Source organism: Ixodes scapularis, unplaced genomic scaffold, assembly GCF_016920785.2.
Source record: "Ixodes scapularis isolate PalLabHiFi unplaced genomic scaffold, ASM1692078v2 PGA_scaffold5__190_contigs__length_132052651, whole genome shotgun sequence".
In the NCBI taxonomy this organism is placed as follows: domain Eukaryota; kingdom Metazoa; phylum Arthropoda; class Arachnida; order Ixodida; family Ixodidae; genus Ixodes; species Ixodes scapularis.
Genome location: NW_024609880.1, coordinates 29,285,275 through 29,299,293, shown reverse-complemented (window position 1 = coordinate 29,299,293; position 14,019 = coordinate 29,285,275). Strand labels below are relative to the sequence as shown.

General features: G+C 46.9%; 1 protein-coding gene across 1 annotated transcript in view; it reads right to left on the bottom strand.

Moving 5' to 3' along the window:
- Nucleotides 1–264: 264 nt before the first annotated feature.
- Nucleotides 265–14,019, bottom strand: part of LOC121047326 (nascent polypeptide-associated complex subunit alpha, muscle-specific form-like) — a 79,596-nt gene continuing 65,841 nt past the window's right edge. Inside the window, exons 2-5 of the mRNA XM_040502464.1 lie at nt 5,963–6,025; nt 1,312–1,773; nt 1,113–1,239; nt 265–782 (exon numbers count right to left, since the gene is read on the bottom strand). Of these exons, the coding sequence (XP_040358398.1) occupies nt 265–782; nt 1,113–1,239; nt 1,312–1,773; nt 5,963–6,025 (1,170 nt within the window). The remainder of the gene's footprint in view (nt 783–1,112; nt 1,240–1,311; nt 1,774–5,962; nt 6,026–14,019) is intronic.

Below are 14,019 nucleotides of genomic sequence, written 5' to 3'. Positions count from 1 at the left end.
GTCCCCGCCTGCATTCTAGAAGGCGGGACATCATCTTCTGTTTTGGCACCTGTTTTTTGCGGCCGTCGTGCGATCCTCCTCGGCGTACCGCGTGTTTACTTTGAAGAGGCTGCCAGGACTCCCTGCCGTTCCCGGGGAACCAGTTGCCTTTTGACCCATTGGTGCTGAGGAACCCATTGCGGAGAAAGGCGCCGCGGTGCGGTGTCTTTCTCCGAGCGGGTCCTCCCGCCGGCAGGGTCGCACACTCTTGCTTTTCTTGGGGGCTTAGTTGACGTCTGGCACCCGACGGTGCCTCGCCCCCGCACGAAGAGCCCTCAATGGCGAACCCAGGAGACTCGGGAAGCCCGCCATCTTGGAGCGCAGCTGGCTCCGCAAGCTCCGCGATCGGCGGTCAGGTGAATCCGGTTGGAGCAGCGGCGCCCGGTCCTGCTGGAGCACGGATATCTTGGGCGACGAAGCGCACACCAGCAGATCGGACGCTCCGGGAGCGACGCGGCAGAAGGCGGCTTCCAGCTGAAGCCCTTCGGGCTCTTCTTTCTCGGGGATCGGAAGCAGTGGCGTGGGACGTCGCACGTGCAAATCCCGGAACCGCTCGAACCGGGACGACGGCCGTGGAGGCTTCACCAGGGGCTTTACCAGAGGTCCCCGGACCGCGAGTGGGAGGGCGTTACCGGGACTCACACGATGCAACTGTCCACCGCGTCGACGTCGGATCTCGCTGGGTGGAGGAGGCAACGTCACGGTGGCGAGGGCAGCCGCGGCGAGAGCTTGAGGGCTCGGCTCTGGTGAGGGAATGTTCCGAGGTTCCGGAGACGCCGTAGTTCTGGGCGGCGAAGGTGATGTCTGCCGAACCGTAGGGGACGCAGTCGGCGTGCGACACGTTGGCAGCGACGTCTTTGCAGCTGGAGCCTTGATAGGCTTAGGTATTGTGTGCCGATCTGGGGAAGGCTTGGGCGCACTTGTAGCGTTCTGCGGCGACGAGCTTCTGGAGCTCGCGTCTCGAGGGATATCTAACAACGATGAAGACGACGATGGTGACGTTAACGACAAGGACGACGGCAACGAGCGCGGCAGCTTCTGAGGAGTAATTGGCGCTGCTCCCTTGGAAGTACCTGCAGGTATGCCGGAGGGACCAGGAGAGACGGAAAGCCGGTCGACTTTCGGCGGTGACTTTGGGGCGTCAGGCGGTGACCTCGGCGGTGGATGCACCAGCGCTCGGGTAACCCGCCGTCCGCACAGCTCCTGGTTTCTGACATCTTCATCGGGCGATGACACAGGCTCCTGACACCGGGGTCCTGTTATCAGCGTCACTTCTTCCGGGCTGCAGACGGGCGAGCAGGGCAGGGACTTCTCCGGTGCCTTTGTCGAGCAAGATGCCCCGGACGACGATGACGCCGACGGTTCTGCGAGCTCGGACGTGCCATCGCGATGTCTGTGGAAGCGGCACGCCTGGGCGCTGTGCCTGTAGTGGCTGGCCGGCAGTGGTTCTACGGGCCGCTCCAAGTCATGGGGTCTGAGGAAAGGCCCCGAGGTCTCGCCCAGAGCCTCACAGGGCGCGAGGAGGGCCCTGGCTCCCGGCATGACCGGCGTTGCTCGTCCGTGGGACGAGTGTTTGAGGCGCACGATCTTTGTGCGGCAGATGACGCATCGCAGGGGCAGAACCCTCTGGGACACGGCCACCTGGATGGTCTTGACGAAGCACTTGCGGCACACTACGCGATGGCCACACGGGAACGTCTGCATGCTCGCCTTGGCACTCACGCACACCACGCACTGCGAACAAAAAAAGATGGTCACGTTACAGGCCGAAAGGCTACAGCGGGACATGCTTAGAAGATTACCACTGATATGTAATATAGCAAACACAACCGTCTAAAACACGCGAGCGGTGGCAGTTTCGTACTCACAACACCTTGCAAATGTTCTTGCACTTCGTGATTACACCTTCATTTGGTCGTCTGCTAGGCACGAAGCAAACGACGCCACAGTGATTGCCGTTGCTATATTGAGTTGTATCCATGATAATATGAGAAGCAGCATAAGTATGGCCGCGACTTTCTACAAAAATAAATTAGGGTATATTGTTACTATCAAAGTTAACTACATCATAACACAGGGAACCTCTTCTTGTTTCGGTCACTTTCTAAAACAGTTGATTTTGGCGCAAGACTGTAAATTTCGAACTACTTAAAGCGTTTCTTCCGCGCTTCTCAGCTTTAGCGTCGAGCGGCGTCTTTCGGCACCAAAAAATGCGAAGGACAATCGGCCATATTGGCGCAAATGTGGCGAGCTTCATCGGGCGTCAGCGCGGGTTGTCAATTGTAAGATGCGAAGAAAAACGTACATATCCTAACAATATGCAAGTCTATATCGTATTCTGTTTTTCATCAAGGCCTTTATGTGTACTTTTAAGCGCTGGAAACTAGAACGTCATTAAAACCTGACTACAAAAGCGGCGATGATATTTCAGCCATATCCGTTTCATCCTCATTTTGGTAGAGACTTGGTTTGCTTGACAGAGTATTGTTGTTGCGCAATGGGCAGATGTATCCTGCTGTATAATGAAGCATGCTTCCGAGATTCTTGGCGAGCAATGTTCTCCTCAGGCCCCTCCAAACGCTCGTTTGGCCAGCGGAAGGAGTGAATAGCACCGCTTCTCCAGAGCTCCGCAAGACGAACCTGATACAGAGCAGGCATCAGGATCTCAAAAGTTACATTTGTGTACGTGGCGTAGAGCGTGCATTTTTGTTGCAAATGCAAAGGTTGAGCTGAGCGAGCGCGTTGAGACACGATTCAAGTGCCGCCCATCTCGTAAGCTGGCTGAGGCAGTGCTTTCTTTCACCCGGGCTTTGCTAAGATGCGGCTTCTATAGCAAGCCGGCCTTGATTATCACTGAACAATGGAAGAAATTGCCGTAAAAATTTCACTGCGGCGAAAGGGCTAAAGTCGTCAAAGTCCTGCCAATAGCAAAGGAAGTCATCTTGAGACGACTTCCAAGAAAGAAAGTGGATAGTTTGGCCAGTTGTTTAAAAGTTTTGAAATGTAATAGTGCCTTGCGTTGTATCTTTTGGTTTTTCTCTGAAAAAAAAAAAATTTGAAAGAAACGCAAATATCGACAAATGAAAACGATTGGTGAAATTAGGCACACAGAAATATAAACCAGGAGTGGACACAGTGACATGGGGTTAGAGCCGCAGACAAAACTACAAAAGTTAAGAGAACCGAAGGAAAAAAAAAGAAGGGTTGGGGGGGGGGGGGGCTTTTTTTATCAAGAAATGATATGGAGGAAACAGTCCATTCCAAAGAGGACAAGTATAATTGTCAACAACAACAAATAGCACAAGGCAGCACAACGTGTCTTCAACAGCTAAGCTAAAATGAATGCATGGTTCGCTAGCCGGCTTCTGCCCCAGACGCCCGTTATGCGTATCCGGTTCGAAATTACTTTTAATATAATAAAGAAAACAAGGTCACTGGACGCATTTACGTGTCAAAAAGCAGTCCAGCTGTATGTACGTAGTATAGTAGAAGGCTTTCAAGACGGTGAGCGTTTTCTTAAATACTAGAACAATTTCGCCTTGGGGACAGAAAAGGCAAAGGGGGGCGCGCTTACCAGGGAGCCGCGAGCCACACTTGGACTCAAAAGAGCCGCATGCGGCTCGCGTTCCCCAGTTTGGCCACCCCTGATATTGACGAATGCAGGCAAGGCCACTGGCCGTCGCGTTGTCTCTGCTCGTGCGTACAAGCCTGTGAAATTTCAAGCTTGCCAAAGCTATGTTCACGAGCAAGCTGCACGTGTTTGCGCTCACGGGAGAACAATCGGGGCGCAATTCTTGCATTTGTCTAGGGAACAACTCTCGGATTTTAACCAACCGCTTGTTTGAAAAACCAACTTCCGTTGTGCGGAGTTAAACTAGGGCAAACCAGCGTATTTTTACTACCCGGTCCGCTACCCAAGCAAGTCCGAAGATGACGATTTTCGGCCCTGTAACTAGCGCTACCCCAACAAAAACAAGCACAAGCCCCCTTTTTTTTTTGTTTTATGTCAGTCTTTCCAGGCGTATGGAGTAGCCGGATGCGTGCTTAGCAGGCCAAGAATCTCGGAGGCCATGAATGAAGATGACCATTTGTAGAAACCGTCACATGGACACTATCCCTTAAGCTATGCACACGCGCGAGTGTTTCTTTTTCTCGATCTTACTTCCTAGTAACTGTTGAGAATGTACGCGAAAATAAGTGCAAGTTTAAGAACCACTGACTCAGAACTTCTACCGAAAATGCCTTCTGATCTCAAAGTTACTGCAGTGTACCTGTTTTTTTTTTTTTTTTTGCGGGGACGATTTGTTTTTTGTTTTATTTCACCATCTCAGCGAAGTTAAATCATGTAATAAAGTTCTCTCATGACGAGAACCTGGTGTATTAAAAATGATTTGAAATAGAATTTACGCAAAACCAAATAACTATCGGAGTAATGCACAAAGTAATAGGAGCGATTTTCAAATCATCTTAGCACGTCCAGCTGCCTCGCACACTCATCGCACGTAGACAATGGCAGTTGTTTATTCATTTGCTCATTGGCGTACTCCGAAGGATTTTGTGCTCATGGATGGTTTATGCATAAATACTAACCAGATGATCCATGTTCCAAGATCTTTTCCTGGGCTGAATCTCGTAGACGACACTCCCTACTGACGTAAATAAAACGGAAAAACAAAAGTACTGACAAAATATATTAAGGGTTCACCGCAACGAAGCTAAGAGAATCCAAACTAGGAAGTCCCACACCTGTAGTCAGAGGGCTGGCGGTTTTCACCAGGGTTAGAAATTCAAGTAGAGCCTTGACCTATCAAAAGTTTATTACGCTTTTGAGTTTCATAAATGTAAATCTGGTTGACGACCCAAAAGACGCGTAAACAGACTAAAAGAATCGCGTTTTATGGTTTAAATAATGTGTATTTTCCAGCTGGAAAATGAACCTCTGCCATCCGGAAGAAGCTCTCGCTGTGTCACTGCACAAACACCAGCCAGAAAAAGTAGCTTGTATTGGTTGTACTCCGTCTCACATTATCAAGGTCGAACGGCAAGGGCTGTGCAAGCGCGATCGATTAGCCTTGGCCGCCTTGACTGGAGCACTGGCAGCTCGAGCGCTTGTGCAGCCGCCAAGGCTTCACCCAAAGCAACTAGCTCGCGCGTGTAGCATGCGCGGCTAACAATAGTTCATGCTAAAGTGATACAAAGTATAGTCTTTAGATGCTTGACATCCTAAAAGACAGGTCTTAAACGCCCGTTTTTGATGAAGGCACTGTAGGCACATGCGTTGTTTTTTGTCAGCTTTTCAATAATATTTCCCGACCGTGTTGATTATTTTCTGAGCCTTGTTTAGGCCTACCTATCAAAAGCCTAGGCGATAAAAAGTACTGTTTAAGAAACAGTGAGCCTGGAATAATAATATGTAATATTAAAGATTTACTTTTGCCAGTCAGAACCGTATGATGTGAAAGAAAACGTTTCTACGTCGTTTCAGCTTGATTCCAGACGCAGTAGACGCTACGAGCTAATGGTATACTTCGTTTCACCTTATGTTGTACCGCAGCGAAGGCTAGAAGCGCGAGCTCATAGCGTTGGCAGCCGCTCTTAAGTCACAAGAGCTTGTGCCGCCGAGATGTGTCCCAGAGCAGGGAGCTCGCGTTTGTAGCCTTTCCTGCGGTACATCACAAGGTGAAACAGAGTATAGTAATCAGACAACGTCAAAAGCGCGCCATCATGGCGCTCGTCATGTTTCTGTACGTGTTCTATCTATCATCTCTGAACCAATCATAAGCATAAAAGGACTGGTGATTTGCGCTTTTGACGCTGCTTGATTTGTCCCATTACCTGGTAGCGTCGGCTGCGTTTGGATTTAGGCTAAAACGAAGTATAGTATGTAGCCTATCGGCAAGACTGCAAAGAAACACATGCTTACTTCTTCCTCTTGACTGGTGGCTAGTTCCGGCTCATGCTCTTCCAACTTGGTGAGCAACTTGTCCTGCAAAAGAAGTAATTATGCAAATAAAATTAATTATCATCGTAAAGTGAGCGCGTCAGCGTTTGGCCGAAAAGGCCAATTATACCTATAACTTGGGGACAGCAAACATTTGCTTTATGGCTAGGCGGGCGGGAAAGCCCATAATGCAATTCGCTTTTATATCCGGCCATATAAACGATTAGGTGTCCGGGGAAAGCAAGGAGCCAACGATCGTATGACTCACTATATGCCCGCATCCCCTAATACAGTAAAACGTCTCTACTTGAAAAGTACGCGCATCATCTGTTGTGTGCATTACGAATATTGAGCTCTCATGAACTACGCATACAAATGTGCGATCTACATTTATTAGCACAATAAGCATGACACCAATGCAGTCATCACACTGAATTTGGCCTAACCACCATTATAATACTTGACACAATGTGTATATTCTTCCCAATATCGGGAAAAATATGCTCACGCACATAGTAACGTCTCAGATTTCAAATCATCTTAGCACGTCCTCCAGCTGCCTTCACACACTCATCGCACGTAGTCTTTCACCGAGCAAATAGAAATAACTTTTAAATGAAGCTTTGATAAAAAAGTTCAATGCAAGAATAAATAAAAAGTGAACTTATCTTTTTGAACAGTTTTTCTGCCATTACGATGTTCTATTTTATCTAATACTAGTTTTATAAGCTGTACGCTGTACGTACGCTGTACTTCATGGAGCGCTTAATATATTTTTGTTCGGCTGCCGGTAGTGATCAAATGTTGAACTTCTTCATTGTGCGTAGTGCAAGTTGCCTGCTTCTTGCGCGGAATGACGCCGAGGTCTGATTGTCTTTAATTGAAAGGATAGTTGGTAGACCTCATTCTTAGATGCCTTAGGGTCTACCTACTATTTTGTTTTGATCAGCCAATAAGAGCTCGGCGTTCTGACCTCATCACAAGCACTGTCCAAGAAGCAGACGAACTTTTACGCTCCGTATGACAACATCGGCGTCTCATCAGACCATTTGGCGCTAAAGTTGCTTTGATGCTCCAGACAATATACATTTTCTGAATAAACTAGAATACAGTGAAATCCTTGATGCGGGGGTGAGTTTGAGCAAAGACTGGTGAACACGTTTGCATTTCAGTGTGATTGAGTGTGTTGTGCCAATACGACCCAGAAGACAGAGGTCTGCGCATGACGTCATCTTTAGTACATCCCAACGTTACTAGATTACCTCAGTTGTGGAACTCCCGCGGAAGGGGGTACCCTCCTCACTTACTTCAGTCGGCCTCCCGTCGTTCGAAGCGCCATCTTCATTTTTGTTTATGAACTGGAACTGTGTGTTCCATAGATTTCGGTGGAGCGCCATCTAGACGCGGCGCTTCCAAACGTACGTATCCAATAGAATACCCTGCAGTTACCAAAGCAGCTCTTTGGCGCGTCAAAAGAGGGGAGGCGAGTCGTGGTGAGTGAGGAGGGTACTGCTTGTGCATGCAGCGTCTATGAAGAGTTCCGCAACTGAGCTAACCTAATAACGTTGGTAGATCCTTGACCCGCCGCAAGAGGGAAACACGCCGAAGGTCGTTGAAAGTCGCTGCCAGGCGCGTCCGTCCTGGCGTCAACGCGCGGCAGCGTCGCACTCCTTGTGAGAGGCTATGAGACGCGCTAGATGCGTGTGCCTGCTCGTGACTCCTTACGATGAGAGAACAGACTGGTGAACTGGCGCCATTTAAAACTTAGCCCTGTAGCTTCGTGTATATCTAGATTGAAGGTTTTACAATATTGGAGAGGTCTAATGTACGTACTATGTAAATGAGAAATAGTCAATCGTAACGTGCTCGGAAATATTTGGAATCAACGGTAAATAATGACGCGCCAAAAGATAGAAATTATATATGCTGACCGGACACGTTCCAGGCCTACCTCATAGATGGCGCCAGTGTGGTTTCTCGTCACCCGAAGGAAAAATCCATCAATGTAACGCTGTTTGGCAGTCAATGTTTTCTAGTGGACCGCTGACTGTGCCTGACTGTACGTCAAGCATGTCTGATTGGACAACAAGTTACTCTGACCGACAGTCAAACTCCAGTCAGACCCCGCTTGTCGGCTTTCTGATGGTTTCCTGGTGGCAGTCGGCCGCCGCGAAATGCCATCAGGATGTCCTGGTGGTGATTCTGACTGTACATCGATATAGTCTGACTGTACGTCAGAAAGCTTTGACGTGCAGACAGAAGTACGGTCAAAGGACGTAAAGTTCGTTCGGATACCACTATTTCGTCAAATCTATGAATACGAAAAGTAATCTGTGCACGAGAAAACGATTTCGGGACGTGAGCCCATAAAACCGCTGACGTTAGAGATGTGACACGCAACCGACCGACAACCTTGATCAGAAGCCCGCCGAAGCCGCTGAAGCGTCGAATGTCTTACGTTTTAGTAGAATTTCTACTCGACAAGACCCAGCCTGTTGTGAGTTCCGACAATGTAAGGCACTTTAGCGGTGTAGTTGAAGACGACAAGGTGTACTACTGGGCCGGAGACGCTCCAACGAAAGGAGGATTCTACGACGCGAAACTACTGTGCTTGGCAGGTGAGTAGACCTGAAGTACGGCGATTGATGTACGATTGCTTGGTTTAACTGCATATGCAGCCGAAGCACTTTTTAGAGCGATGCACTCATTGTCGGAACCTGAAATGCTCTTGACTCGGTCCGAGAGGTTTAGGCAAGGAAGTTTATATCTTTCTACCTGGTGTGCACGGCAAAAACGTTCCGTAAAAAAACGTAGAGCTTCTCATTAAAAGCTACGGAGAAGCATCCGTAATCTGAAATACGATTGACTTGTCCCTAAATCTAAAGTTACGATTCTTTAAACAACTAAAATTGTTTGCGACAAGCTGAAAGTTGTTTTATTTGGTTTAGACTAATAGACAACGGTTCTCACATTTTAAAGCATCATTTATTGCACTGTCGATCAACTAATGATAAACGTTCCGAAACGAGGTAGCGCTAGTTACCGCTGAACTGAAAAGCACGAGGTAAGACTTTTGTCTAGTATAATCACATTGCCGCTATCTCTTCATCTACCCATCTCCGCTCGGTCGTTTTGCTGCCGTTACGGCCGTTACTGCCGCGCTTGTTTTGTCGAGGGGTAGAGGTGCTTGGTGGTTTTTGTGCGAGCTTTCCTTGTTGTTATCAAAACGGTGAGTTTGTTCTGCTCTTTTTATTAACATTGATTGGGGACTGTCATATATACGTTCGTATTTTTGACACTTCTTTCCTCGAAAGAAACGAAACCACGGATTTGCGTCGCTTGAAACTTTCGGGTTCAATGACTGTCGCTGCTATCTCAGTTCGTGTTTGACGTTCTTCTCAGAGTTGAAAGCTGAAGTCGGGTGCTCGTTTGAACTTTTTGTCATGTCGTGAGCTCGCTGGGACCAATGGGACGCGCGGTTCGTGTTTTGTAGCGATTGGGAGGCTATTCGCGCGTGCTGGCTCGCAAGAGTTGCAGTAAAGCACGTGACAACCCATCGTCTGAGTGCGTGAGTGCGCTTTACGAGTTTCGCATCGTTCGCGCTTCCTGTAGCCTTCTCAGTTCGCCGAGGGGTCCATATCGTTTCGTCGAAATTCGTTTCGCGGCAGTACGTTTCGTGGACAACTTTTTATGGACACGTTTCGTCGACACGAACGTTTCATCGACACTCGTTACGCGATTTTCATGCTGCAGTGACGTTTCGCCACTCGTGTATCACTGAAGTGCGCGTAAACCCACACCCCCGCCTGCGTTCACAGCACTTCGCGGCGACAGTCTGCGGCTGCTCGTTACAAAAATGTTAACCCACCTAACCGACCCGTACAGGTCGCTTCGCGGCGATAGTCTCATGCAGCTTACTCCCCCCCCCCCTCGAAAAAAAGAAAAAAAAAAAAAAAAAGAAAGAAAAAAAAAAGAAGGTTAATTCGAGCTGTCGATGAAACGATCTGTCGAGGAAACGTCGTTCGATGAACTGATTCCCCATTGGTGTATCACCACTGCGTACTTCACGTTCACTGGTTGGTTAGCAGTCATAATGCAGCCGATGAATTTCTCATTTCACAGAATGCACTTGTGTCACTGTACGCTGATTCCCCCCAACCAGATGGTCTAAGATCATCGTATTGATATTCATTTTTATGCTCATAATATTCTATGTGTATATTAAAGCAATATACCTCCGCTCAATACTTGCACGGCGCCACTCAGGAGGGCACGTAATACCACTGTTCCACGGACTGCAAAATTGTGTGCATTAATCTTGGCTCCTCAGTCAGGCTGTTTGTAAGGAACATAGCCACCGTTCCTGCAGTTTCAAATTGTCTGAGATGCAAGCTCATATTTTTTTCAGGAGGCGTCTTCAACGACAATTGCTTCCTTGTCACTGAGCATCGGCCAATGTTTAAAGAGCCTATGCCATTCTTGAAGGCGGTATGCGTCTTGTTTTGAGCTTTTTACGTGTTGAATTTACCTATTCAACGGAAGCCTTGGCCACTCTCGAGTTTATGCAAATGTGAGAAAATCTTGAAATGCGTCAAGTCCACAGGATGTGTCATAGAATGACATAATCTAGATTACCCTATCATTTATCGTGCCGTAGCGCCCTTTTTCACAACTCGCACAAACATTTGAGCTGTACTGATTTTACAAAGAATTACGCTGCTGCATATTTATAATGAATTGATAACGTGGGAACACTGGTTGTCATTAGGCTGTAACTTTCAAGGCAGGGAAGCATGGTTATCTTGTATAGACCAGAACGCGGCACTGACGTCAGGCAGCTGCGGTGGCGCTGTCGGCGGCACAAATTCGCGTAAAGTGAAGCGCAGACGCTTCACTTTACGCGAATTTGGTTTTTGCGCACGCACAGTGCTCACACCTGTGTGGGCAAACGCGGACTCACTTATAAACAGGGTGTCGGTCTATAGAATGTGTGCTTGTTCAGCAGTCATTCAGGTTTAACATGTTCCAACACTACCATAGTCTGACTTGATAGTAGAAAATAAATGGCTTCACCTTCACCAGGCTGAGTATGCTTGAAGCAGGCATGGCATTAATGTTAGATGATGCAATATATCCTCCTAGACCAATCTTCCAAATCAACCTGGAGAAGGGCTTGAAGAGAATGGGAGCAGTGAAGCGAACGACGGCCCAGCTCAAGATTTTAGCGATGCTGAAGGGCTTCAAATGAAGTTTCCACAGAAATCCCTTGAACCTGTATGTTTTTTTATGGTAAGTGCAAATTTGAATTCCTACACATCTAGCATGTACCTAAGAGGAAGACAACTCTAATGTGACTGATGCCAATCTTTTGAGAAGCGTAACAAAGGGCTTTGTGAGTATTCAGAACTTTCAAATATCGAAGCGAATGATGTCATATTTTATTTATACTTTCATCGGATAGGACGGTTCGGCAGTTGTACGAATTTTCAATCTGAGAATGCTCCAGGACACACCATCGTAAAAAAGCAACTGAAACGACTCACAAAAGCCCACACAGAAGTCTGGGAACTGTATGCAAATAAAACGTATTTCAACTCGTTTATTTAAAACGGGAAGGCATCCTGTAATTGTAACCACAGATGGTTGATCTGTAAAATGTTTGAGCCCCCAGAGCCAATACATGATTTGCTGCGGTATGCTGCTGTGAACCGGTGATGCATGCATGCAGTGAGAGTGCTACAGTGTCAAGGCAGATGTGGGCGACATGATATGGTATTCATATCCCGTGTTATTAGGAGTCTGCGTCTGTTTAATTACAGCAACCTGCATCCTGCCACTTTACAAATTATCTCCTTGCAACTTTTTTGCCCCTTGCTCTCGCACAAAATAATTATTCGTTTGATATTTAAATGTATTATTATTAGAGGGGGGGGTGCAACGATTTTATGATTAAGAGAATTTGCATCTCGTCATTTTTATGTTGTTTATCACGTCCCGGAGGATACAGAAAACATCTCCTTCATTAAGAATGTTGCGATTCTGCTGCATAATCGCAAAACAAAAGCCAAGCTTTTTCCCCCACCTGCAGCCGCAAGTGGCAGCCGAAGGAACTACGTCTAGAAGATTACGTGCCCTCGCTCGGCTCCAAGCTGCAGCATAACGCCCGCTAATGTCAGCAGGGAGAGGGAGAGGAAGCGTCCTCCGAGATAGCACACGGGAACCTACACGGCACTCCGAATGACGTCACTAGGAGTGCGACCAGGTGTGACCCTGAAGACTGGGAGTGAGTTGAAGGGTGCCCGAAATGCCAATAGCTGTCTTTTTTTTTACGCAACAACTAGGACGCGCAGGCGAAATCGGTTTCCTGTTCTTTACTTCAGAAGTGTCAGAGAGCAACCTCCACAAATTTTTGACCGAAGTCCGGAAATCGTTGCACCCCCCTTTAAATAGTAACTTTTAAGCTTTGAACTAAGTGAAGCCTCATGGTTCTTTCTTTTTGTTTTATAGAGGTTTTTCAAAGCACAAGTCGGCCGGTCTGCCAGCCACCTGCAGCCATGCTTGCACTGCATGATTACTTAGCATGTCCAGTGCCAACTGCTATTTAAGCTGCTCTAACCTGATTAAATTGACAGTCTGACAATCTTGTGTCTTGTTTTTCAGAAAATACAGTGTGCACCTCAAGACGTCGAGCTATGTTTGACGATTTAACCATTCGAACCAGTTGAATTACGGAGTCAACTTCGCTTTTGTATTTTTTTTTATGGTAAGTCTCCAGTCTGAGTTCTTAGAGAATGAGCATGTCCCTGAGGGGGAGGCAACGCTGATGTAGCTGATGTCACTTTTTCGATAACTGTTGTAGCAATATCAGCCACATCTAACATGTTGCCCGTAAAGCCCCAGTTTGAACATGTATCAAGCCTTTTTCTAATGCATATTTTAGCAGATTATGAGTTAACATCAAAATGGAACTGCATGGTTTATTCTTGTTTTGTAGAGGTTTTTCAGGGCACAAGTTGGCTGATCTCTTGCAGCTTCCTGCAGCCATGCTTGGACTGCAGGGTTACTTTGCATGTCCAGTGCCAACTGCGGTTTAAGCTACTCTCACTTGCTTTAACTGGCATTCTGACAGTCTTCTGTATGTCTTGTTTTTCAGAAGATACGAAATGTCGAGCAACGTTTTATGATTTAACTATGTGAACAAGTCGAGTTACGGAGTCAACTTCGCTGGTGTATTTTCATGGTAAGTAAAAAGTGAGTTATTACAGATCGAGCACGACTCTGAGAGGGAGACAACGCTGATCCAGCTGGTGTCACTTCCGACAAGTTTTGTAGTAGTGTCCGTTGCATGTAACATTGTTTTGACCCCAACTGGTGTTACTATTCACTATAGCTAGATTCAAACCTAATATGCTAAATTCATTTGAATCTAGTTACTATAGCTAAATTCAAACATACTAGGTCACCTGCTGCTGGCTTTTTGTAGCCGATGAACTTGCCACGTTTGAATCGCAGGTAGTATTAAGTAGGGACACGTTGCAAGCAACATATTGATGTAACAAATGTTTTCTTGGTAACACTAACTGTCACACGCTAAGTTTGTGGGAAGTAAGTTCTGTATCACATTATTTTTACTGAATAAAAAAGTAGCAATGTTCTTTTGGAGTTAATTTTCTAATTACAGTTACATTGAGGAGCATGATGTGATGCATACCTTATATCTAGATTGTCATGGATAGACAATGACCAAAAAGATTATGCACTTCGGATTATGGATGACAAGTGCCAATGACAAAGCGCAGCTGGCAATGCATAGAAAACACTGACAACAGATAAACAAGGAGAATATTTTTTCAACTCCCTCCAAAAGTTGTGCTTACAGTGAGGAGCAGTGGTGGAGAAAGGTAACCTCAGAGGCAATGGCTTTGTACATTGTTGAGGTTTTAACCAGGAACAAATCCTCGTGCATGCAAGCCATTCCACCAAGTGTGCCAGTTGAAAGCTTGTTCAGCGATGGAAATGGATGTGCTTGCCTTCAGTAA